Here is a 25,976-nt window from a genome sequence, read left to right on the forward strand (position 1 = left end):
AGCCTATGTTTGTCGTCTATGTAGGTCCCCATGTTGGTCGTCCTAGTGGCCTATGTTTGTCGTCTATGTAGGTCCCCAGGAGCCTATGTTTGTCGTCTATGTAGGTCCCCAGTGGCCTATGTTTGTCGTCTATGTAGGTCCCCAGTGGCCTATGTTTGTCATAATTGTAGGTCCCCAGCAGCCTATGTTCATCATAAATGTAGGTTCCGAGCAGCCTTTGTTCGTCGTCTATGTAGGTCCCCAACAGACTACGTTCGTCATAAATGTAGGCACCCAGCAGCCTATGTTCGTCATAAATGTAGATCCCAAGCAGTCTACAACGTAAGATTGTGGGGGCGATTTAATCGATGGCATGGTCCAGCTCGGTGATCCGGTTGACTCCATATCATCGTACTCGTTGTTCACGATGTCATATACAGGATTGTCTGTTCCCTATCCGCCGTCATATAGTTTGGATACTGTTGATTTATCTGTTGAGCAAACATAACAATAAGTGACTGGGTGAGTTGGGCAAGCTTAGAAATATACTGTTCATACTTTGCTGAGGATCAAATCATTGATTCAACAGAAAACTATGATGTGGGGTCTAATTTGGTTTAGATATGTAAGCTTATTGTAAGCATGGATCCTTGGTTTCAGTATGTCATTTCATCTTTTGGATCCCATACCTGCTATTGACAGGTGTTGTGTACTTGTCAGTGACTGGTTCCATGATTAGCAAAATGGTTGATTTGTGTCGTGAAAACCATTTCTATGGTTACTCATGTATCAGGTGCATAAGGTTAGATTAAAGTGGCTGTTTGCCTAAAGAGGGGTTACCATATTATTATTTATCCAGTTTTAAATGGATACAATTTCAAATTATAAATCTTGGGATTAAGTAAAGTTGGGAATGTTTGTGACCTAAAGTGTGAGTAGTATATGTTTGCGGAACACGGAAAGTGACTAAGATCTTAAACATGTGCCACGTTCGTGGCTATGATGGTGGTATAACCCGCTGCTTTCTGGAACGGTAACTTCTACTGCCACTTCCGTGGGTATGATGATGGTATAACCCGCTGCTGTCTGGAACGGTAACTTCTACTGCCACTCACATAATGTCTCCGGGGTTGACAAAGTACAAGTATGGCCAAAACCGTTAATAAGAACATAGCGTTGCACAGTCAGATTTCCCTCACTGAAGTATTGCAGTAAGAGGCTCAAACGCACGTAGCACCGAATGGCCGAGGGTATGGAATACTGTCAGGGCGATCTCGACTTAAGGTAACAACCTCTTATGAAGAAAGTGCGAGATTTGGCTAAATTCCCGCACTCTACTGTTTATAGTCAATGGAAGTTTTCTCAGAAGTCAAGAGTGCAAAATGTGAACACGGTATAAATTCTCCCGTTTCACTCGAAATTCAGGACACGAAAACACGCAATCATCAATTGAAGTAAACATAGTAGATAGGGACAGTGGATAATCCATTCCTGTACGTCGTTGATTAGGTCATCACTTCGATATCAAGCTGACAGTCGAGGTGTCTGAAATACTGTTCACGGCGTTGAACCAAATTCACTGTCTTATTCAGAGAAATGCACATGCCTCGAGGATTTACGTTTCTAGAATAGAAATACTTAACATGTTGACGAATAAGTCCACATTAAAATAATTGTGAGATGTACATTTTTTTTCATTCATTTGTTGGTAAACAAACGACTTAAAGCATCTGTATCTGCCGAATATTGCGAGTTACCACAGCATGCAAGTTAGACCGGACAAGTACTATCTCGAGCAACTGAGCAATATAAGAAACCCCGGGACACATATTGCTGTCAGTGGATGGGTACCTGAAGTCAATACAATGATATGAGGCGGGATGTAAAGTATCAAGAGGGTCGGTGAAAAAAATCTAGTTATTCTATTATCAACGGCTAACGTACCTTACAATTTGCATAAACAAAAAACACCCCGAAAAATCAATATTTAGTTGTATGCTCAAACTAAGATTCAGTGAATTATTTAAATACGATGCTAGCTCTGTTTATATTTGGCTTCCTGTTACCTCGTAGATAAGCATATTGGCCTATGACTGACCACAATTTGGGTATGAACCCGTATGTAAGTACAGACGTGTTGGATGCACAGTATGTACATGTTCAATGTTTGCCAAGGAAACTAAACTGAACCTCCTGTCCATGTATAAACAGTTATATATTACTTATCATCAGAAGGCATTTATACGCGTTACGAATAGTCGAGATCGCGAGAGAATGCCCTTTACAGCGTTCCATAGGAGTGTGACGTATGTTGGTTATTTCTGTGCTACATGCCCGAGGGGGTGTCGACTAAGGAGCGATCGGATAACTGAATTATCTGCACCTTGTGTCAATGAAACCATCAGTCAGAACATCGCGACTGATATATCAATACTTGTAGCCGTCTACATATACACCCAGGACGCATTTTCCTAAACCACGGATAAATAAGAACCTATTTGGATTAGGAATATTGGTCACAGAAAATAACGGGAATAATATTTAACTCTAATCCATTTTTTATTTGCCTACCCTGTGTCCAGGTGCAAACATGGCAACTTGTGGACAATTTTGGTCACGTGACGACTCGTCGGTCACAGACTCATATATTCACATAAATACATATCCAGTGTGTCTGTACATTTTAGTCCCTATTTAGCTGAAATAACGATGACGCGACGTCATTCTCACTTAAATATTCATCCGTACGGACGATGCTCTTTTAAAATGACCAAATTTCAAATAGTTACATTCGCCACTCTCTGCAACACTTGTACAATATTAAGCTCAATGTCAATACGACAAACAATATATAGAATTTACAAACATTACGTTTAGTTTTCTATATTCTTACTGTAAATATTTCTTGTGTCCAGTTATTTTTTCTAAATATGATATATGTGGAATTGATATTATCTATGAATAATGTAGGGGGCTAGTGCAACGTGTGCATGTTGTTGTGTTTGCTCCGTGGTGTCTGGTCTTGTCATGTCTGTCCCACTGATAATATAACCTCCGTTATACATCTCCATCAGTATCACAGGGTGTCAATACGCGGTCCGCGATTGATTTGTGCTGAAACCACGTATTGTTCTAAATAATAAAACGTCATTAAGGATGGTCACAGAAAATCGAGAATAATTATATTAGTGGTCGGTGAATCAATATCTCCTGTCACTTCAAAGGCGCCTTAACAATGTAGTGTAATGTGTCCCTTGATATTTACCAGTTCCGCCTTGAATATAATCACGATGATAGGAAATGTAACATTCAGTAATGGTTACCAGCTCAATGAAACATTAACTTTAATCAGTGAATCGGGGCCCACAATTCATTTTTCACATTCGAGGTGAAAAGCCAAATAGCTTTATTTCTATACAGTGTTAATATTTCAATAAAAAAAAAGGTCCAATTTGTTGGAATTTGTTGGTTGGGATAAAATATTGATTAAAAAGATTGTATTTTTCCCCTTTTGCGAACATATCAGATTACACAACTTCTCAAACTAGGATCACATTCATATTACTTTGTATCAGTAGAGGTGGGTTACCCATTAGTAATATCTTGGATTGCATTTTACATGTTATACGACACTCTTCAATTCAATTCCACTTCATAGTGAGTGAGTTTAGTTTCACGCCGCACTCAGCAATATTCCAACTATATGGCGGCGGTCTGTAATAATCGAGTCTGGACCAGTCAATCCAGTGATCAACAGCATGAGCATCGATCTGTGCAATTGAGAACACATGATATGTGTCAAACCAAGTCATCGAGCCTGACCACCCGATCCCGTTAGTCGCCTCTTACGACAAGCATGGGTTACTGAAGATTCATTCCAACCCGGACCTTCACGGGTCTCCACTTCATAAAATGTAGAAGATGGGATACTGGTATCTCCAGCGGGGTAACCTGGATGTAGGTTATGTGAAATGAACTGAAACATAGATTAAGTCCAAACATGATAATAGTGTTTACAAGCGAACAATAACGTATCCACGTATAACGTCAGTGACTATGTGGACTCCAGAAGTGAGAGTCTCGAAAAGTGATTCGCTCATAAAACAATCTCCAGCACTGACACTGCTCAGTATGCAGTTCTTCTGGATCAGTCCCCATGGCAACAACCTATACACATTGGCAAGAATCTTAATTCAAGAAATTCGGCATCTAAATTTAAGGAATAGGTTGGCATGTCCCTTCGCTTGACGATCACATTGGACAAAAGTTGATATACAGTGTGAGGGAACTCAGTGAACTGTATGTTGGGTAGATTTGTGGATGCAAGACGTATGTAATGTCAAATATTCATGAAGAATTCTCTGACTGAAAAACGTGCATTCTGACTGGTTTGTCGTATTTTCGCAAACAGCTTTCATTGATACGAGGACAAGTCTTCTTGCAGGCTACAGAAAGGGGCGAGTGGTGATGAATGTGAAAAGCTCGATGTGTGCACAAGACACCGACGAAAGCACTACCAGTTTGGCCGCAACCGCTAGAATTACATTAATAGATACATTAAACAAGTACACTCTCTGGAGTTTCAGCTCTTTACCTTGTCGTTACCACAAATCAAAATCTGAACCCAAATGTTCGAACTCAACTGGATATTTCTCAGAAATATCGAAACAATTGACGTTCTTCACAAAGTAAAGGAGTTGAATTTCAACTGTTGTCTCCATCAATTTTAAAATTGTTCCCCCTTTCGTATGTACCTCAATCAACACAACTTGGAGACACCATGGATGATTTCGAAAGAAGAAATGATATGTGTTCCTTGGTGCCAAAGGAGGATGGCAGTCAAAAACACATCATAAAATTATAAGCCTTAAATGCTGCTATTCCGTACTAGATTTTATTCGTCAAGTGATTGCATATGCAAGCTATAGTGTTTCAATAGCATCAGATCTACAGAAAGCCATCCCCTTTCGCCCGGAGGGTGGTCTCAAATAGAACCGTGCAAGCCCTTCGGACTAGTTCCTGCTCTCCAAACGTTAGTTTAAGCCACTCTAGCAAAGGCTTTCGAGGTGCCAGTTGGCCTTGTATATAGTAGCATCAAGGGCAGATGTACCCATATTGTTCACTAATCTCATCACTGCGGAGTGAATCAATCCACCAGGAAGAAAAGGTATGCATCTAATTATATTCTAAATGTCATTTGCCTGCCTGGCTGCACACGACTTCTGAACCACGTTCTGTTTTCCCACACTATTCCTTTCCCTCTCAACAAAAAGGAATTTCAACAAGCTGGGAAAGGTCAGCATTGACACAGACGCAGTTCTTTACATTCGTGGGCTCCCTGGCCAACTAAAGATTTTGAATCTCGTTTAACCTCTGGGGAAGGTGGCCATATCCTGACCTCCTGTCGCCACACGATGAAAGAAAAGAATGTCAAGATCAGAAACGCGCAGTGAGAGCCAGTCTTCCACCTCAGCTCACTACACATACCCCCAAATGCAAGCAGACATGGAGCTACTGTTCGAAATTCATCTGCCTCGGAAACGTTTGGAAAAGTTGAAGCCCTCAGTGATAAAACCCAAACCGTGTATTACAAACGGATGGGTCACACCATATACCCTAGAGCTCAAAGCTATTCACCAGGCTCTCCTATGTTGTGTCAGAACCAGCTGTTCCGCGTTTCACAAAGCTCTGGTAAGCCCAAGGTCTCGTAACTTTTGTCGTATCATTCGCACCTCCTATACTGTAACATAGGGGGTACGAATGCAACGAGAAAGTTACGAGATCTTAGGCTTACGAGAGATTTGTGAAACAGGGCCGAGGTAGGCAGCCAGTCTACGCCAGCCGCTTGGGAAGGACCGAATCTTAGACAGTAGTATGCAAATCATCAAAGAGACTAAAACTTGTCTCCGAAACCAACTGTTATTTACAGCAACGTACATCCCAAGGTTAAGGGACTGTGAGTCCCGTCAAGTCCAAGACTCGACCGACTGAAAATTGGTTGGATACCTAATACCCTCAAAGGATACCAAATGAAGCCCTGATACAGCTGGATAGATACCTTCCGGATACAATGTATACATGGGAACAGTAAGCAGACTGCCATCGCCTATTCCACTACACATAAAGGTCACATGCAACCAAAAAAACAAACATAATTAAAACACAATTATCACTTATTCATGACATATAATATACATTGCTGATTATGAAAAAACAAATAAACAAAATTATAAGCGTACAATCGCAAATCAAAAGTGCAATATTTTGTACTTGGGTTTACTTCCCTCGAAACGAAGCACCCGGGATACCGAACCCAGTCAGAGCGGGTGGGCGTGCACTTAAGTGTAACGAAACTTTCATTGGCTGGTTCATTTGCCGATACGCTCAGGGCTCTTTTGTGTGTGTATAGAGATGTTGGGTTTTGTAAATACATGCTCATTTTTTGTGTATAACATTTTGCAATCAACAGACATCATAACATGTCATGTGTACAAGTATCACACCTGCCTGTCTGTGTAATTACATAATGTGACAGAGACAGAACTCAGGTGCACGAGCCATAAATCAATGCGTTTTGTTTATGGTGTATAGCCTGATAGGTGTTAAGTTCAAATTGCATGTGGTCAGTGATCGAAGTTGTGTATTGCATATTGTCATTAGCAGACAGGCAGGCAGACACATAGGTGTCAATAAAACAGACATTGAGTTTTGTCTGTGACAGAGGCATATCTATATCACAGTTAGAAATTCTGACAATGCTAAATAATGACGTTGCTTTTAAGTATCGAACTGAGAAAGTGACTCGGTAAGAAGAACGTGTGGTGAAATAGTCAAATGAAATTATATAAACAGTTAAATCGGTAATCTACTGTCATAACATATAAAAAGCTCGCGCCTGTGAAATATCAACAAAGTCAAAACATTAGAAAAATAGCTCACATCAAAGCCTACTCCGAGTACTCACCGCCAGCGAAGGTTTTCCGTCTTGAAATGTCGAACGCTTCACTGGTTGACACATAGCTGAGTAGATCTAGATCCTTAACAAGGTTCTTTTATGTAACGAGTAGATTATTTACTATTTGTTGTTTGTGTACACAACCAAGATTAGACTACTCCTGCTCACGACCTTATAATCCGGGAATCCCGCTTCAAGCTGCGCGAACCTATTCACTGCGCATGCGCCATGAGCAGTGCAGCGCAGCGCAGCACAGCTGTTGAAACCACTTTTCACCCCAGCTGGGGTGAATTTAGTGAATCGTTTGAACTCCGATTTCGCGGGTTTTTTTCATCGCGTTATTTTTCAACTTTTAAAGTTGAATTTGCATTTTTGATAATTTGTTACTGTAAGTCCATACCGAAAGGTATCAGAATCTGCAAAGTTGTGTTTTACGTTGCATGTGACCCTGAATTCTGAAATACATATCCGTGAAGACATTTCCTCAAGGTTGTGATTCACCCCACGTGTCACCCCACGCCCCCATGCTTTGTCATCTGGCCGAACCATAGTCAAAATGTGAAACAACTGGAGTTCACTACACTATTCATGGTCACTAATTAATTGTTCACAAGAAAATCTAACGTTCCATTCTAATCTGTTTTTGCTATACCTCACTGGAACTATGTGTGAAGTGCGTGATAGCAATCATTTGCAGATCGATAATTCCACACTCTGCCATTTAACGCCAACGGGACGACGAGGAGTGTGTCAAAGACCCGGATGTAGTGGGAGGCTAGGTGGGGGGTATGTGTGTACCGTCATTTCACAGCAAGTTCTTCTGACATAACAATCCACGTCCTGTTGTACTGATACAGTGGAAATGTGAACGCCACATTTCCAATTTCCAAGAACAACCCACCTCACCACATATAGTTGCTCTTGGGACACATCATTCACTTGGGACAGACAGATCAACTGGGTAGGTGGACATAGCATACACTTGGGACTAGCATACACTTGGGACAGACAGATCAACTGAGTAAGTGGACATAGCATACACTTGGGACAGACAGATCAACTGGGTAGGTGGACATAGCATACACTTGGGACAGACAGATCAACTGGGTAAGTGGACATAGCTTACACTTGGGACAGACTGATAAACTGGTAGGTGGAAATAGCATACACTTGGGACAGACAGATCAACTGGGTAAGTGGACATAGCATACACTTGGGACAGACAGATCAACTGGGTAGGTGGACATAGCATACACTTGGGACAGACAGATCAACTGGTAGGTGGACATAGAATACACTTGGGACAGACAGATCAACTGGAAAGGTGGACATAGCATACGATTGGGACAGACATATCAACTGGGTAAGTGGACATAGCATATACTTGGGACAGACAGATCAACTGGGTAGGTGGACATAGCATACACTTGGGACAGACAGATCAACTGGATAGGTGGACATAGCATACACTTGGGACAGACAAATCAACTGGGAAAGTGGACATAGCATACACTTGGGACAGACAGATCAACTTGGTAAGTGGACATAGCATACACTTGGGACAGACAGATCAACTGGGTAGGTGGACACAGCATACACTTGGGACAGACAGATCAACTGGATAGGTGGACATAGCATACACTTGGGACAGACAGATCAACTGGGTAAGTGGACATAGCATACACTTGGGACAGACAGATCAACTGGGTAAGTGGACATAGCATACACTTGGGACAGACAGATCAAGTAGGTGGACAACTGGGACAGACAGATCAAAGTGGACATAGCATACACTTGGGACAGACAGATCAACTGGGTAAGTGGACATAGCATACACTTGGGACAGACAGATCAACTGGGTAAGTGGACATAGCATACACTTGGGACAGACAGATCAACTGGGTAGGTGGACATAGCATACACTGGACATAGCATATACACTTGGGACAGACAGATCAACTGGATAGGTGGACATAGCATACACTTGACAGACAGAACTGGGTAGGTGGACAGATCAACTGGGTAAGTGGACATAGCATACACTTGGGACAGACAGATCAACTGGGTAGGTGGACATAGCATACACTTTGGGACAGACAGATCAACTGGGTAGGTGGACATAGCATACACTTGGGACAGACAGATCAACTGGATATAGTGGACATAGCATACATACACTTGGGACAGACAGATCAACTGGGTAGGTGGACATAGCATACACTTGGGACAGACAGATCAACTGGGTAAGTGGACACATAGACACTTGGGACAGACAGCATACACATACACTTGGGACAGACAGATCAACTGGGTAAGTGGACATAGCAGCATACACTTGGGACAGACAGATCAACTGGGTAAGTGGACATAGCATACACTTGGGACAGATCAACTGGATAGGTGGACAACTTGACAGACAGATCAACTGGATAGGTGGACATAGCATACACTTGGGACAGACAGATCAACTGGGTAGGTGGACATAGCATACACTTGGGACAGACAGATCAACTGGATAGGTGGACATAGCATACACTTGGGACAGACAAATCAACTGGGAAAGTGGACATAGCATACACTTGGGACAGACAGATCAACTTAGTAAGTGGACATAGCATACACTTGGGACAGACAGATCAACTGGGTAGGTGGACATAGCATACACTTGGGACAGACAGATCAACTGGATAGGTGGACATAGCTTACACTTGGGACAGACAGATCAACTGGGTAAGTGGACATAGCATACACTTGGGACAGACAGATCAACTGGTAGGTGGACATAGCATACACTTGGGACAGACAGATCAACTGGGTAGGTGGACATAGCATACACTTGGGACAGACAGATCATATGGGTAAGTGGACATAGCATACACTCCGGACAGACAGATCAACTGGGTAAGTGGACATAGCATACACTCCGGACAGACAGATCAACTGGGTAGGTGGACATAGCATACACTTGGGACAGACAGATCAACTGGATAGGTGGACATAGCATACACTTGGGACAGACAGATCAGCTGGGTAGGTGGACATAGCATACACTTGAGACAGACAGATCAACTGGGTAGGTGGACATAGCATACACTTGGGACAGACAGATCAACTGGATAGGTGGACATAGCATACACTTGGGACAGACAGATCAACTGGGTAAGTGGACATAGCATACACTTGGGACAGACAGATCAACTGGGTAGGTGGACATAGCATACACTTGGGACAGACAGATCAACTGGATAGGTGGACATAGCATACACTTGGGACAGACAGACCAACTTGATAGGTGGACATAGCATACACTGCGGACAGACAGATCAACTGGGTAAGTGGACATAGCATACACTTGGGACAGACAGATCAACTGGGTGGGTGGACATAGCATACACTGCGGACAGACTGATAACTGGGTAGGTGGACATAGCATACACTTGGGACAGACAGATCAACTGGATAGGTGGACATAGCTTACACTTGGGACAGACAGATCAACTGGGTAAGTGGACATAGCATACACTTGGGACAGACAGATCAACTGGGTAAGTGGACATAGCATACACTTGTGACAGACAGATCATATGGGTAGGTGGACATAGCATACTCTTGGGAAAGAGAGATCAACTGGGTAGGTGGACATAGCATACACTTGGGACAGACAGATCAACTGGGTAGGTGGACATAACATACACTTGGGACAGACAGATCAACTGGGTAGGTGGATATTGCATACACTTGTGACAGACAGATCATATGGGTAGGTGGACATAGCATACACTTGGGACAGAGAGATCAACTGGGTAGGTGGACATAGCATACACTTGGGACAGACAGATCAACTGGGTAGGTGGACATAGCATACACTTGGGACAGACAGATCAGCTGGGTAGGTGAGTGACGATATGCAGCTTCAGACAGTAGTTCAGGTATATACCATGACATCTCTTAACATGGAGGAAAACCCAAAATGATGCTGGTCATGAATCTGTATCATACTTCGGTGAAACATTTGAGCTCAAGTATGGTGCGTACAGTGGATTGCACCAACCTTACCCTAGAAAAGCACAGACGGACGATGCTCTTTGCATAATAACGACAACATATTTAACTAAGTGAAACAACAATAACAATAACACAGGTTTTAACTACATAGAACAACAAAGACAAACAAAAGTATTTTCAGTTGATTATACATTATATCATTTATTTCTCCTACTATGACAGATTTTATGTATTTTATACAGTGAATGTTGTTTGAGCCAAAGACAGACAACACAAATTTGAGAAAAATATTAGTTTTGAGTGCATGTTCAGTTCCAAAGTAAGTTTAGCATGCTAATATGCCTAAGTAACCAACCAGGCAGTGTTTACAGGTGCTGGAGATGCCAGATGTGGGCCACTGTGGTGGAATCTACAAACACAGGCCATGTGCTGAAAGTGATGATGTAGCCACCATGGAGGATCATCCAGCACAGCAGGAAGTGACTAGCTGGTCCACCCATGGCCACATTTAACTACTGGTCATGTTTAGATACACATGAGGTGTGTGTAGACATGGCAACACAGACTGTACATACATGGCAGTGTAATGTAAAAAGACATCCAATCTCTCAAAATATTCATCCACACCCAACTCTTCATCCATGCTCTCAGTCTTCATCTCATTCTCCATCCAATCTCTCCATGTGTCTGCGTCTGTTCATCTATCAACAGTGCCTTGTATAATCTCACGGATCTTCTCAGCATCAGCCTGTAGCCCTTTGTTGTCTCGGTCCAGCTTCAGAGCAGCTCCGTAGTCTTGGAGACCTGGAACAGAACATCATCACATTGTCATGCACAGAGATGCTGGCTGCACATCACTTCATTTTAACACAGGGGTGGATGCAGCTTTTTGAGAAAGGTGGGGTGCACACTGTTGAGAACAGGACGGGTGCACACTTCATTTTCACCCGTGTTTGAATGGTCATTTAACAAACTTTCAGCACAAAAGTTACATAGAACAATACCAGAAACAAAGTGTTGGTTTGGACTTGCAGAACCGACATGTCATCTCAGAATTGCCGTACTTGAATGGCTTTTAACTATCAACTTTTCCATATCTGAACATATACTTAAAGGAAAGACAGGGAGGAAGATCAGTCACCAGTTATGTTTTTGTATCATTGCAGCCACTAGAAAACACGAGTAACATTACATCAAACTGTCAGCACAAATCAATATTGAAATAAGTGTCTGTCAGTGAGCATGAAGGGTGAACAAATATAAACATCAGTACATTTGAATGACTTCCTGCAAATATCGTGATACACCATGAAGCATACAATGAACTTATTCAGCTGTTACAGTAAGATTAGGGAAGGAGGTATCTTATTCATATAACTGGTAGAATGTGGTGACCATTGCTAAAGGTACCAAGACAATTCTGCTTTACTAGTCAGGGTTATGAAATCCACATTCAATGAAATAGACATCAAACATCAACTTGTAGCTGACCTTCAATATACATCTCAAGCTGACAGAATGCTGTTCCCCGCCTCACGAGGGCCTTGCATCGACTAGCAGCATTCTGGGGTACTGGAGGATGGAGCAGGTCCATTGCCTGTAGCACACAGCACGGGAATAAATAGTTGTGATAATCAGGGTAGAGTGATTAAATTGGTTAACTCATTTACCAACATTTCAGTCACTTTTTCATGGTGTTTGGGGACCGTTCATAATTTATGGCTAAGGGGTGGGAGTGGTGGATTATGATTATAAAGGGCGGTGCACCCATTAAGTTCTGGGGAGGTAGGGGGGTCATCAAATCAGTTTTGTACACATGTACTAGGGAGGTGTCAATGATTTTGTACATGACATGCAGGGGCGTCACTTGCTTTGTACATAAATTTTAGGGGGGGGTCTTTCACATTGTACATACTTCTCCATAAAAATCATCATCATCACCCCCACACACAAAGCACGCATCACCTGCCATTAAATATGAACGGTCCCTTACAGGAACAAAACTTCTACTTGTCCTATGTACTATTATGAAGTTTGATTTGGATGACAGGCAATGGTCTGATCCATTAAGCCTGATGTAGGACGAGGATGAAGAGGAGATGCTGTGTTAGTCAATAAACATTCACTCACAGACAAGTAGGAATAAAAATGTGAATATCAGAATGAGCTAACATTGTTCATAGCAAATGTTTGTCAAAACAATTATAGTAATGATGATAGACAGAAATGTATTGTCACACGCAAACACGTGAAACCTACCTTTGAACAGTCTTCTATGCACTTAATGAGGTTACGAAGCTTCAGGTGACAGGCTGCTCTGTTGGAGTACAATCTTGTCACAGGTTAAGGAAAACAGAATCTAAACAATACAATGTGTTTGCTGTAGCTGCAGTGATACAAACTTGACGTGTTACCAGCAGGAAGTAACAGGGTAAAAATAACAGTGTCCTTGTCTTTACATCAACATCATGCAGCACAATGTCTTTAATTACTGAAGACTTAGCGGTACCATCCTGATGGGGGTTTGATCACATATCATTGGGGGTATTGGTGAATGTGATGATCTTCACACTGTATCATATTTTGCTGACCCCTTCCCAGTTTTGCAACATTTTATCATGCCCAACTACAAATACGATAATGTAATATTTCATGACACACCTCCCGAATGTATAAATAAAACCATATGATAAAATAAGACATTTTTTCATCACATCAACAATCCCCATACAGTTGTGATAGAGTTTGCTGACACCACTTCTTATGTCGTGTCATTTTGTCTTGACCCCCTCCCCTCTATCATCGGATCATAGGTTTTAGGACATCATAAGTGCTCACTTGGGCTGTACTGAAGGATGTTGAATAAGAGAGACTTTGTAAGTTCTTGAATGATGGCATGTGTTTAGGATAAAGGATGAAAGACAACGACAAATATCCTTAGGTATCCAAAAACCCATAAGATGAGGATAATAAATGACCAGTCCTTCATAAAAACTGTCACATCTGTGATTACGGAGTGGCCACCAGCTATTAAATGTCAGTTACTGGCACATGTGAAAGTGACAAGCTGCTGATTTCTATCAGCTGACAAGGATACCCTGGCATCTGGTTGCGGAGCCGGATTGCATGTGTGTAGGCATTCACAGCTGCTTGGTAGTCACCAGCCTTGAAGAATTCACTGAAAACAAGGCAATATACATTAGTTGGTGAGTATTCCACAGGATATGGGCAACAGGCTACATGTTACTACACAATGTGATATTAGAACACACTCCACCACTTACTTCCCCTTGTCCCGGAGCCACAGTGGGTTCTTCTCCTCCTCTGAAAGGTCTGCGTCAGCCAACTCCACAGTCTTCCGTGCCTCTGCCTGCTTTCTCAACCACTGAAATATACACCAAAATCCTCTTGTATTTCTCAGTCACTGAAATAAACTCCAACTACTGAAGCTATTTGTCAGTCATTGAAGCTAACACCAACTTACTCTTGTACTTTCAACTCAACCACTGAAATGCATACACCGACCCCTATGTAGTTGTGGCGGTGGGGTAGCCTAGTGGTTAAAGCGTTCGCTCGTCACGCCGAAGGCCCAGGATCGATTAACCACATGGGTACAATGTGTGAAGCCCATTTCTGGTGTCCCCCGCCGTAATGTTGCTGGAATATTGCTAAAAACGGCGTAAAACCATATTCACTCACTCATGCTATGTAGTTACATGTTTGTGTAGAAACACTTGACAATACTGAGTTATCTCCCCTGTAACATAATAGCTTCAACAAAAGTTACACTGTGAAAACTGCTCAGAATTTCAACCTCAGTCCAACCTATGTTTCTTCTTCTGTTTCTGAACCTGATACATAAACATATCAAGTGTATCTATTCTAAATTACTACTTGCCTGCATGATGAAATATCTCACATCAAAATAAAATAAAGACTCACAATTTTACAGTATAAACTTCATAATGTTACACTGTACAACAGTAACAAATATGACAGAATAAAACAAACAATGTTCCATTCTACTATGTTTACCCTACTGTATTCCAGAGTTTGTACCAGACTTGCACAGCCACGGGTGACTATGCAAAGGGGGTAACAGATGAAGCGTAAAGGGTCATCATTGTCCAAAGAATGAAATGTTTATATCAAATGATGATCTTTCAACAAATTTATCATTTATTCTGTCGTTATAAATAACTGACGACACACTGTCACCACAGCCCGAAGTTGTAAGGTAATCCTGTAGGCCCAACACAAACTGCATCAAACAGACATCAACAGTTTTCTCCATATGGCTCTGAACTTCATGGGCTACTGGGGACATTGGTAGAGGTTAAATTAGATTTAGGTGCATATTTGGATCTTTGCAAGGAATATACTTGATTTACAGATTATTCTAAACGCCAGTTGGTCAATGGACAAATCAAAAATAAGCATGAAGAAAATGTTTCACAAACATGTTGGGTTTTTTTCTATAAATCTTGTGCTTAAATACTTCTTTCAAGTTAGTGGTAATCAAGCATTTCCAAAGAGGTATCTAACTTTGAAAGCAGAAGCCCTCCAAGACTCAACAAGGAAATCTATATGATGTTAATCATTGATGCAATAGGCTGCCTACCTCTTCCTCCATTGGGGCCTGGGATTCCCGCACTGGGGTAGGGAACACTCTGGGGGTGTGGCTCACTTCTATCCTGCCTGACTGACGAGTTGGTGCACCCTTCCCAGTCTCAAATATGCTTGTTTTTTTACCTGCAACCACTGACATATTAGCAAAGCCCCCGAGAAGACTCAGAAAACAGATGCCAGTGCTCAGAACAACCATCATCCATAATCTTGACAGTATTACAATACCTTGACCGTGTCAGAATCTTTCTGTTATTAGATATGTTACACATATACATATACACATATACATACCAACAGAAAATCATATCAGAAGACAAAATTAAGTGGTACACAGATTTAAAGACAAACTATGCAAAATACCTTTCTTCCTTTCTTCGATTTTCTTTCTTTCATTTTCTTCCCTTTGTTGTTCAAGAAGATGTTGCTTATGCTTGAAAATAGAAAAGTCAAACATCAACTCACAATATGAACCCCCATGTACCAGTTTCACATGGGAAGTGTAGAAAACTGCACAACTACATGTAAAAGCCATCATGAATACAGTGTTTCACGATGACACATCAGGAACAACATTCCATTGGCAAATTGCAGATGCTTCACACACTATTTCAAGCTGGACCTATTCAATCTAGAGACCAGTCTCTAAATATTAGTAAATAATGACATTTGGACCAGACAATCCAGTGATCAAGAGGAAACAAGAGAAAGGGAATAATTTGAGATAGGATAAGTTATACAAATTAACCTCTAATCAATATATGTACTTACAGCTTCTGCCTGTGCCTTCTGTTCATCTTTCCATCTCTCAAGAGCATCAGTAGCAGCTTTGCGCTCTGACTGTTTGATGTTCTCAATTCTCTGTTTCTCGCTGTCTTCAAGCTGTCAAATACACATACATATATGTTAACAAACATACTAACAGCTAAAACTGGTAAATACATTCTACGGGTTATCATAGCCGTTAGTACAGGTCCACATAAACAAATTGCCATTTAATGACAACCACGAACAATGATTTGAATTGCAAAGAACCTGAAAACATCAAGAAACAAGACTTTGAAATAGTTTTCACATTCCAAATTCCACTTTACGCCATCCAAAATACAGGAGAGATAGTTCCACGATGAAAAAAAACAGTATAGAAGGGACCGTTCATAATTTATGGCTAGGGGGGTTGATGATGATTTTAAGGGGGGGCGCCCATTTTGTTCTGGGGAGGTAGGGGGGTCCTCAATTTTGTACACATGTACAAGGGGGTCATCAATTTCTTACATAAAAAGGGGAATGGGGGTCATTGATTTGATTTTGTACATGATGTGCAGGGGGGGGGCACTTACTTTGTATATAAATTTTAGGTGGGGTCATTCACATTGTACATGCTTCTGCATAAAAAATCATCATCACCCCCCTTGCCATGAATTATGAATGGCCCCTAACATAACTCCGATCCAGAAGGATGCTGTCTGTGAGGGTGGTTCACCAGCAAGCTCTATGTGTAAGTACTTGATACAGATCTACATAGGTCATACACTACCTTCATCATCTGATTGATGGCATATCTGTCATCCTCTCTCTTCTTTTCAGCCTTAGCCTTTCCCGCTTCCTGTTGTCTGCTGTGTTCTTGTGCCTGAGATTCCTCTCGCTTCTTCCTCATCACCTCCTTGTTTCCTGTAACACAACACAAGTTTACATCACCTCCTTGTTTCCTGTAACACAACACAGGTTTACATCACCTCCTTGTTTCCTGTAACACAACACAGGTTTACATCACCTCCATCACCTCCTTGTTTCCTGTAACACAACACAGGTTTACATCACCTCCTTGTTTCCACACTCCTTGTTTCCTGTAACACAACACAGGTTTACATCACCTCCTTGTTTCCTGTAACACAAAACAGGTTTACATCACCTCCTTGTTTCCTGTAACACAACACAGGTTTACATCACCTCCTTGTTTCCTGTAACACAACACAGGTTTACATCACCTCCTTGTTTCCTGTAACACAACACAGGTTTACATCACCTCCTTGTTTCCTGTACCACATACTGGGTTTACATCACCTCCTTGTTTCCTGTAACACAACACAGGTTTACATCACCTCCTTGTTTCCTGTAACACAACACAGGTTTACATCACCTCCTTGTTTCCTGTAACACAACACAGGTTTACAGATGTTAACTAGGTTGAATTTACTCCTTTGGTGAAATAGAATTATTTCATCCATTAATACATAACATGAAACAATACTTTTTACCAGATTTCTGTACCACTGGTATCATGGTTCTACAATTCTGAATTCTTTTGTCTTTGAATTGGCACCCTGTGGAACTATTATCTATTCTCTGCCATTTTATAGAATAGAAGAATGGCAAGAGCAACAGAAACATATAAGGGCATTTCAAAATAGAACTACATCAATGTAATTAGGTTTAACTATTCCCTACACTTTACTGCAACCAAAGCTCGCCAAAGCCATATTGAACAAATCAAGAAATTTACAGTAGAAGCCCAACATGTTTGACCAGTTTCTGTTCTTAAATACTGAAAACTAATCTGTCCAAGAATACCATCATATATTAACACAAGCTTACATGGTTTGGTATTAAACAGTAACCTTTGTTCCAGTTGCTGTGGAGTTGACATTCTATTATTGCTCCATTCCGGAAGCAAAGGGAAAACAACAAGATTGTTCTGGGTAAACCTGAGTAACCCTAGCAGAAAAAAATGTAATAACACTTTACCTGCATCATCTGATTGCAGCTGCCCCCAAATTTCCGGTTCTTTCTTCTTGAGTTTAAACACAACTGTTCCATTTCCAACATTGGCAGAGCTCTGTGCATCATCAACTGGAGACTTCAGGAGGCATTCAAAGATGTAAGGGGGATAGCTCACCTGAAGCAACATTCATCAAATATATATAATCATGTGACTATTAAACTTCTAGTGCCTCATGGACGGTGAGGTTGCCTAGGGTTAAAGTGGTCGCTTGTCATGCTGAAGACGGGTTTGGATTCCCCACATGGGTACAATGTGTGAAGCTCATTTCTGGTATTCCCTGCCGTGATATTGCTGGAATGTTGCTAGAAGCAGCATAAAACTAAACTCACTCACTCACTCCAAGCGCCTCACAGACAGCTTGGGTTTTCGGGGTAATAACAGATGTTAACTAGGTTGAATTTACTCCTTTGGTGAAATAGAATTATTTCATCCATTAATACATAACATGAAACAATACTTTTTACCAGATTTCTGTACCACTGGTATCATGGTTCTACAATTCTGAATTCTTTTGTCTTTGAATTGGCACCCTGTGGAACTATTATCTATTCTCTGCCATTTTATAGAATAGAAGAATGGCAAGAGCAACAGAAACATATAAGGGCATTTCAAAATAGAACTACATCAATGTAATTAGGTTTAACTATTCCCTACACTTTACTGCAACCAAAGCTCGCCAAAGCCATATTGAACAAATCAAGAAATTTACAGTAGAAGCCCAACATGTTTGACCAGTTTCTGTTCTTAAATACTGAAAACTATCTGTCCAAGAATACCATCATATATTAACACAAGCTTACATGGTTTGGTATTAAACAGTAACTTTTGTTCCAGTTGCTGTGGAGTTGACATTCTATTAACAACAAGATTGTTCTGGGTAAACCTGAGTAACCCTAGCAGAAAAAAATGTAATAACACTTTACCTGCATCATCTGATTGCAGCTGCCCCCAAATTTCCGGTTCTTTCTTCTTGAGTTTAAACACAACTGTTCCATTTCCAACATTGGCAGAGCTCTGTGCATCATCAACTGGAGACTTCAGGAGGCATTCAAAGATGTAAGGGGGATAGCTCACCTGAAGCAACATTCATCAAATATATATAATCATGTGACTATTAAACTTCTAGTGCCTCATGGACGGTGAGGTTGCCTAGGGTTAAAGTGGTCGCTTGTCATGCTGAAGACACGGGTTTGGATTCCCCACATGGGTACAATGTGTGAAGCTCATTTCTGGTATTCCCTGCCGTGATATTGCTGGAATGTTGCTAGAAGCAGCATAAAACTAAACTCACTCACTCACTCCAGCGCCTCACAGACAGCTTGGGTTTTTCCGGGGTAATAATAATCAGATTGTGTGTTAGCGCTTTGTGTCAGCATGTGCCTTGTAGTTGTACATGGAAAAGGCTCATTATAAATTCACAATTATTTTTATCATTGTAGCTTCAAAGCTAATAATGTTGGTTGCAATACATCAGATGTTAACTAGGTTGAATTTACTCCTTTGGCGAAATAGATTTCATCCATAAATACATAACATGAAACAATACTTTTTACCAAGATTTCTGTACCACTGGTATCATGGTTCTACAATTCTGAATTCTTTTGTCTTTGAATTGGCACCCTGTGGAACTATTAGATATTCTCTGCCATTTTCTAGCATAAAAGAATGGCAAGAGCAACAGAAACATATAAGGGCATTTCAAAATAGAACTACATCAATGTAATTAGGTTTAACTATTCCCTACACTTTATTGCAACCAAAGCTTGCCAAAGCCATATTGAACAAATCAAGAAATTTACAGTAGAAGCCCAACATGTTTGACCAGTTTCTGATCTTAAATACTGAAAACTATCTGTCCAAGAATACCATCATCTACTTGTGATATTAGTCTCAGGAAATAATGTTGGCACAGTATTTCCTGAGACTAATATGACAAGTAGATGATGGTATTCTTGGACAGATAGTTTTCAGTACTTAAGATCAGAAACTGGTCAAACATGTTGGGCTTCTACTGTAAATTTCACATTGTACATGCTTCTGCGCCACATTACAAGAAGTTGAAGAACCTTAAATTAGTTTACTGTTATGGGGACTAATTCAGGACAGCCACCATCCAAATATTTAAAAAGTTCAAAACTATGTAGTCAAGACATGTGAGACTTTATTGTAATTATTTATATGACGCTAATCTGTATTCTATGTAATCCTTATCACTTCCGCATTATACATTGACTTGTCAGGCAATTCATTACTGTATTTGACATTTATAACCTTAATTGGTCATCCCCCTTGGCCGTGTCTGCCATCACATCAACTAGTCAAGGAAGTGCTATTGTTTTTCTATCTGTCCATAGTTGAGTCGTCGCCTGCCCATTGTTGTAAAGAACTGTATGTATATGCTCACATATTCATTGTCATAGGGTACAAGTCAGGTATTCCGACTGTCTGTAGGGACGACCATGAGCAGGAGAATGCCGCTCGCAGGAAATGTCATGGGGTTGAGCGGTTACTCTGCTCACCTCATTTATGTCTTGTGTATTAGTTTGTCATGTAACTAATGAAGTTTGAGCTTAACATATTCCTTCGTCTTGTCAACGTATTGTACATACACTTCATCTTAAACATGAGCTAGTTCCCTAGACCACACATCTAGGCGTTGACATTACAATAACAATCATGGACTGTTTCACCTACAGGGCAGGAATGAAATCCCCATGTTAGCTGCATAAGAATGAATGGCCGTAATCGTAATGCCGTAAATGCTTGGAAAATGCTTTTTGGCTTCAATATCAATATGATGCATTTGACACAAGATAAAAGCACATATATGATACATGTACGACCTAGTTGGATATTAAAGCTCAGATGAAAAAATGCACTTGAGGGGTGACTTCACAGGAGGAAATTTTAACGTTTTAACAACATTCGTAAATATTCTAAGTACAAACTGTAGTTTTGAAATACAGACTATAATTATTCATATCGCCTCAACTAATTAAATTACATAAATGATTGTAAAAAGTTTTGGTTTTTTTTAACATCTATGTGTGAAAAAGATGGAACTCTTGTAGTAGTTATATTCAAAATAATTACGTTAAAAGTCTTAATTCAAATCGCATAGATAATCTTGTTCACCCATAGAAGTTTCACTTGGTGTATGAGTCCTGAACTGGCAACATGCGATTTGATATCTTTGCAGAACAATTAATTTCAAATTTATACCAGTATTTCATACTGGAGAAACAAAGGGGGAAATCTCTCGTCAGCTATGACAGGGTTTACTATAGAATGTGTAAAGCCCTTAATTTGACATATAATCAGGTTTACCAAGTTGTAAACAAACCAGTTACCTCAGGGGTCGTGTCAAAATGAAAACCATGTAGGAAACACAAACTGGATAGCTTTGATAAGGGTGTCATACGCCGTGCAGTATATAAACTGTATGAATGCCTAATCCCACCGACGTGTGCTAAAATACAAGATGAGATCAAAGACACAATAAATGTCTCGAAAACATCACTTATTGTAGCTCTGGTAGAAATGGGGTTCAGGTACACCAAAAGGGGAGATGACAGAGCTGTGTTTTGAGAAAAGTACTCAATCCTGTCCATGTGATTGGCTTATCTCAGAACAGTTGAAGAATACCACAATTTGGGGTTTCAAATTATATACCTTGATGAAACCTGGTGTAATAAAAATCACTCAACCGATCGGTTGTGACTTCCTTCAGATTGTTCTAAGACACCAGTGTTACCATCAGGCAAAGGTAGACGCCTGATCATCCTGCATGCTGGTACCCGTAGCAAGGGACTGATTGGGGGTTGTGACTTTGTTTTTGAGGCCAAGAAATCTGATGGTGATTACCATAGCCAAATGAATGGGCAGGTATTTTTGGATTAGTTCGAACATCAGCTTTTACCGCAGCAGGACGAACCAAGCGTTATCATTTTGGATAACGCCAGTTACCATAACCTGCATGTCCCTGGTACCATCACACCCACCATGAGCAATCTCACGGCTCAGTTGCAGGATTTTCTCACTTCCTGTAACGTGCCTTACAGGCAATAAGAAACAAAGCCCCAGTTCATGGAAAACATCCGGCAGCACAAAAAGCCAATCCAGTACATCACTGACGAACTATCTGCAAAACAAGGCCACATAGTTCTGCGTATACCAATACGGCACTGTGAGCACAATCCCATCGAGCTGATCAGGGGTAACTGTAAGAATTTTATTGCTCGCAATAATACCACATGCAAGCTTTCAGAGAATTACCCCACCCCAGAAGTGTGGCAAAAGGCTGAAGACCGTGTTCTCAAAATCGAGGACGAATGCCGCCTGTGGGGCGGCGTTAACGTCAGCCGAGTTGCACCTGTTGTAATTCCGCTAGAGTCCTCGACCAGCAGTGATACTGACACTTGATATTTTGAGACGGTCCCTGACATGCACTGCCCTTGTGTTCCATGAACGCTGTCACCCTGTCTGCCTGCCAGGTTGGTCACAGTATAGTTTGTTTCTTAGAAGTGTTTCTACCATGGAACTTTTTCCAAGTTTTTCGATATTTTACGAGTAATCATTATGATTAGGGAATGGTACATTGTGATTACTCATATGCCATATTAGGTCGAGGTGGTATGAATGATTATATATGAGTTTGAATCTGAAATATCAACCATAATCAAATAATTGCCAAAAAGCATTTTCCAAGCATTTCTGGCATTACTTTAATATTCCCACTACCTCAAATGACTGCTGAGCTGACATCTTCTGAGTTGGACAGAAAGAGCCTGGGCAAGATCATTGTTACCCATACAAAATATTCTTATAAGTTTCTCATACAAAATAAGAAAAAGATGAAAAGTTCTTATAAGAAATTTTTGTCACTAAGAAAAATATAAGATTCGTATAAGAAACACCATTATAATTTCTTATAAGTTTCTTATTCCCAATTATTTCTTATAAGAATCTTATAAGAATTCATCTTCTTATAAGAATCTTATAAGATCTTATAAGGTAAAACCGTACGGGTATCTACATTTCTATAATTCTATTTATACTAGGGACAATCTTGACTAGAGAATCTCAAATCTTAACTTTGTAATATTTGGTGTGTAGTGGTGTGTGGTCCTGTGCATAGAGCTCAAGTCACAAATCAGTTGAAGATAAGCAACATTGGACACAGGAGTCCTTGGATAGGTGACAGTGTTTGGCAGCTTGACTCCTGAGAGTTTTTAGGACTTCTGTCCTGCCCCACAACGAAGCACATGTGATATATGTGGTCTCATCTTTAATGAGGCAAGTGACTTTGTTCAAAATTGCCTCTGTTCACCCTGCAGAAAATGGGTACCTGGTGGGATAAGTCATGTGACTATTAACCTTCTAGCGCGCCTCACGGGCAGCTATGGTTAACTGGGGTAATAATGTGCTGTGTTTTGATTGTTAGCGCTATGAGCATTTACCTGGTGAATGGTGTTTAGCGCTTTATATTTCCTGAAATGGCTTCCATTTCTATAAACAATAAACCTATCAATATTGATTGTTAACTTCCATTTATACGAAGACACTTTTATAAACTGAGGTTTTACCTTGGCCTAAAAAACTGGGGATTAAGGAACCTAAAATTTCAGGTCCTTTTAGGAAGTATGAGGATCCTATAGAGTAAAAACATGGTGTTGTACACTGTTCTGTGAGATTTATGATCTCTTTGATTGAATGAACTTTACATATCTTATTAAAAATAATGTACAATGAAAGTTATTTTGAGTCACTCAGACTTTTCTGAAGTCTGTTCATCAATAATTTAATACACTGCTCTAGCTACATGACACCATCTTATTTATTTATCACATGTTATTTTATGAAATACTTTGCCTATTACATCTAGGAGAGTTATAGGACTTTAGTAAGTCAGATTTCTATTGTTGTCTTTCTCAAAATATATATACAACAATAAACACAATTAACCTAAGTACGCTGCTTTGGATAATTACTGGACAATGTGCACCTTTGCGGTGTATTTTACTAAGAAAAATAACTGGAACACCATGGCATCCAGGCGCTTTAGAGAGAACTATTGGGGTTTCGTGTCTGTCGGGTTTAGCTTACTTCTTACCAAGAGTGGTACTCTATTGGATAACCTATAAAATGTAAAAATGATAGTTATCGGAATTTATGACAAGGACAAAATCCCTTGATGAACATCAGAAATACACGAGAGCATCCCATGTAAGTACAGATATTAGGCACAAATAAACTCGAGGAGATATTAGCCGCTAATCTATCCCTTCTTAGAAGTGTGCAGAATGTTTTGACTTCTTATACGTCGGACACTTGGACAGCCAGGTACTGCAAAGAAGGTGCAGCCTCCGTCGATACTCACTTTGATATATTCTTCTGATGAAAATATGTCTACTTTGTTAGCTTTCACTCCCTTCAGTGGGACAGTTAAGAAAAGAGTTGATTCATTTTCATCCCAGCTGAAATCTTTAACAATCAAAGGCATCCTGAACGATCTTGTTGCGGTAACAGAACCGAGAGTCCTATGTTTATATCGAGAAATGCACAGCAAACGCGATGTGCGTTTTTTGTCCAATCACAGAGGGTGTTACATATCACTGTCCAATCAAAACGTGATTCTGTATACTGCGCGGGGCTGTTCTTGGTATCCCATGTAAACAATGTGCTTGGTGAACAAAGGGAAATAATCCAAGTGCAACCCATTAGGAGGCGACGGGCAATTTTGCGATATAAAGTAAAATAGGGTTACTCGGGGGAAATAACTCCAACAGGAACGAATATATGAATTACTCATACCATGTATTCGATTAAATGTTAATAGCAAAATACTTATCGATTTTATATATTCTTGATATCACAAACTCGTGTTCTTTTTTTTTTATCTCAATCAATACATTTCTATATGAAAGTATTTTTACTGTGACATCTAAAATATGTTCATGATATTAAATACGAACTTGTGATACTTGTGAAAATGAAGTATTTTTGGATAGAACAAATGGGATTTAGTGCTTCCTGAAATTCATTTTATGCTGTATAATTGAATTTATGATATTAATAACTCGTAAAATTTAGATACCAATAAATATTCCTATTTGACAATAACGCATCCTTTAAATGCTCTAATTATTATTATATTAACAAAATGTCACGAATAGTTTAGGTAAAATGTCTTGAAATAGAATATCAATTGGAAATTTAAAAGAATTCACAAAGAAATGTATCCTTGTAAAGCGTGATGGACGTGATCGTGATGGTAAAGAGGCGACTGACGTGATCGGGTGCTCAGGCTGGCTGTCCTTTTTTTAGTCTCTCGTACAGACCCTGAAGCAAATATATCCAAGAAAGCCCACACAAGTCTAGAAAATGTGGCAAGTCTAGATTTCCTCAGCTTCTGAAAATGAAGAAAGTCTCAGGGCTCCTTTTCATTATATATATATTTTTTTTACTATGAACTTTTTTCAGTAAAATATGTTCATTTCAGAGACTAGTTGTTAGTCTATCCTTTTTTTTACATATGTCTTTGTATCGATGCGCATGCTGTTGATCACTGAATATGAGTGGCAAAGACCGCCGCCAAGAGGCTGGGATATTGCTGAGTGCAGTTTTTTT

The 25,976-nt window shown here is 40.3% G+C and overlaps 1 protein-coding gene across 2 annotated transcripts; it reads right to left on the bottom strand.

Moving 5' to 3' along the window:
• Positions 1 to 11,214: 11,214 nt before the first annotated feature.
• LOC124255834 (dynein axonemal assembly factor 4-like) lies at positions 11,215 to 24,914 on the bottom strand. Of its 2 annotated transcripts, none has more exons than XM_046689772.1 (11): positions 24,727 to 24,914; positions 19,271 to 19,421; positions 17,103 to 17,236; positions 16,337 to 16,447; positions 15,929 to 15,998; positions 15,561 to 15,691; positions 14,224 to 14,324; positions 14,037 to 14,117; positions 13,199 to 13,271; positions 12,431 to 12,536; positions 11,215 to 11,743 (listed from the first exon to the last, which is right to left on the bottom strand). In XM_046689772.1, exons 1-11 carry the CDS (start codon positions 24,847 to 24,849, stop codon positions 11,637 to 11,639), a joined length of 1,188 nt encoding a protein of 395 aa, XP_046545728.1. In that variant the 5' UTR covers positions 24,850 to 24,914; the 3' UTR covers positions 11,215 to 11,636. The 2 variants fall into 2 exon arrangements, with proteins under 2 accessions (XP_046545728.1, XP_046545727.1); XM_046689771.1 differs by having other exon boundaries at positions 15,561 to 15,700.
• Positions 24,915 to 25,976: the final 1,062 nt, after the last annotated feature.

Source organism: Haliotis rubra, unplaced genomic scaffold (genome assembly GCF_003918875.1).
Source record: "Haliotis rubra isolate DU_JTF1 unplaced genomic scaffold, ASM391887v1 Scf61, whole genome shotgun sequence".
Classification (NCBI taxonomy): domain Eukaryota; kingdom Metazoa; phylum Mollusca; class Gastropoda; order Lepetellida; family Haliotidae; genus Haliotis; species Haliotis rubra.

Excerpts from the sequence above, each read along its gene's own strand:
- LOC124255834 (XM_046689771.1), bottom strand. The coding sequence starts at position 24,849 with ATGCCTTTGATTGTTAAAGATTTCAGCTGGGATGAAAATGAATCAACT. Across the intron at positions 15,701-15,928 it reads AATCGAAGAAAGGAAGAAAG|TGGTTGCAGGTAAAAAAACA; the intron begins GTATTTTGCATA and ends CTAATATGTCAG. Across the intron at positions 13,272-14,036 it reads CTCCGCAACCAGATGCCAGG|ATTGTACTCCAACAGAGCAG; the intron begins GTATCCTTGTCA and ends ACCTGTGACAAG.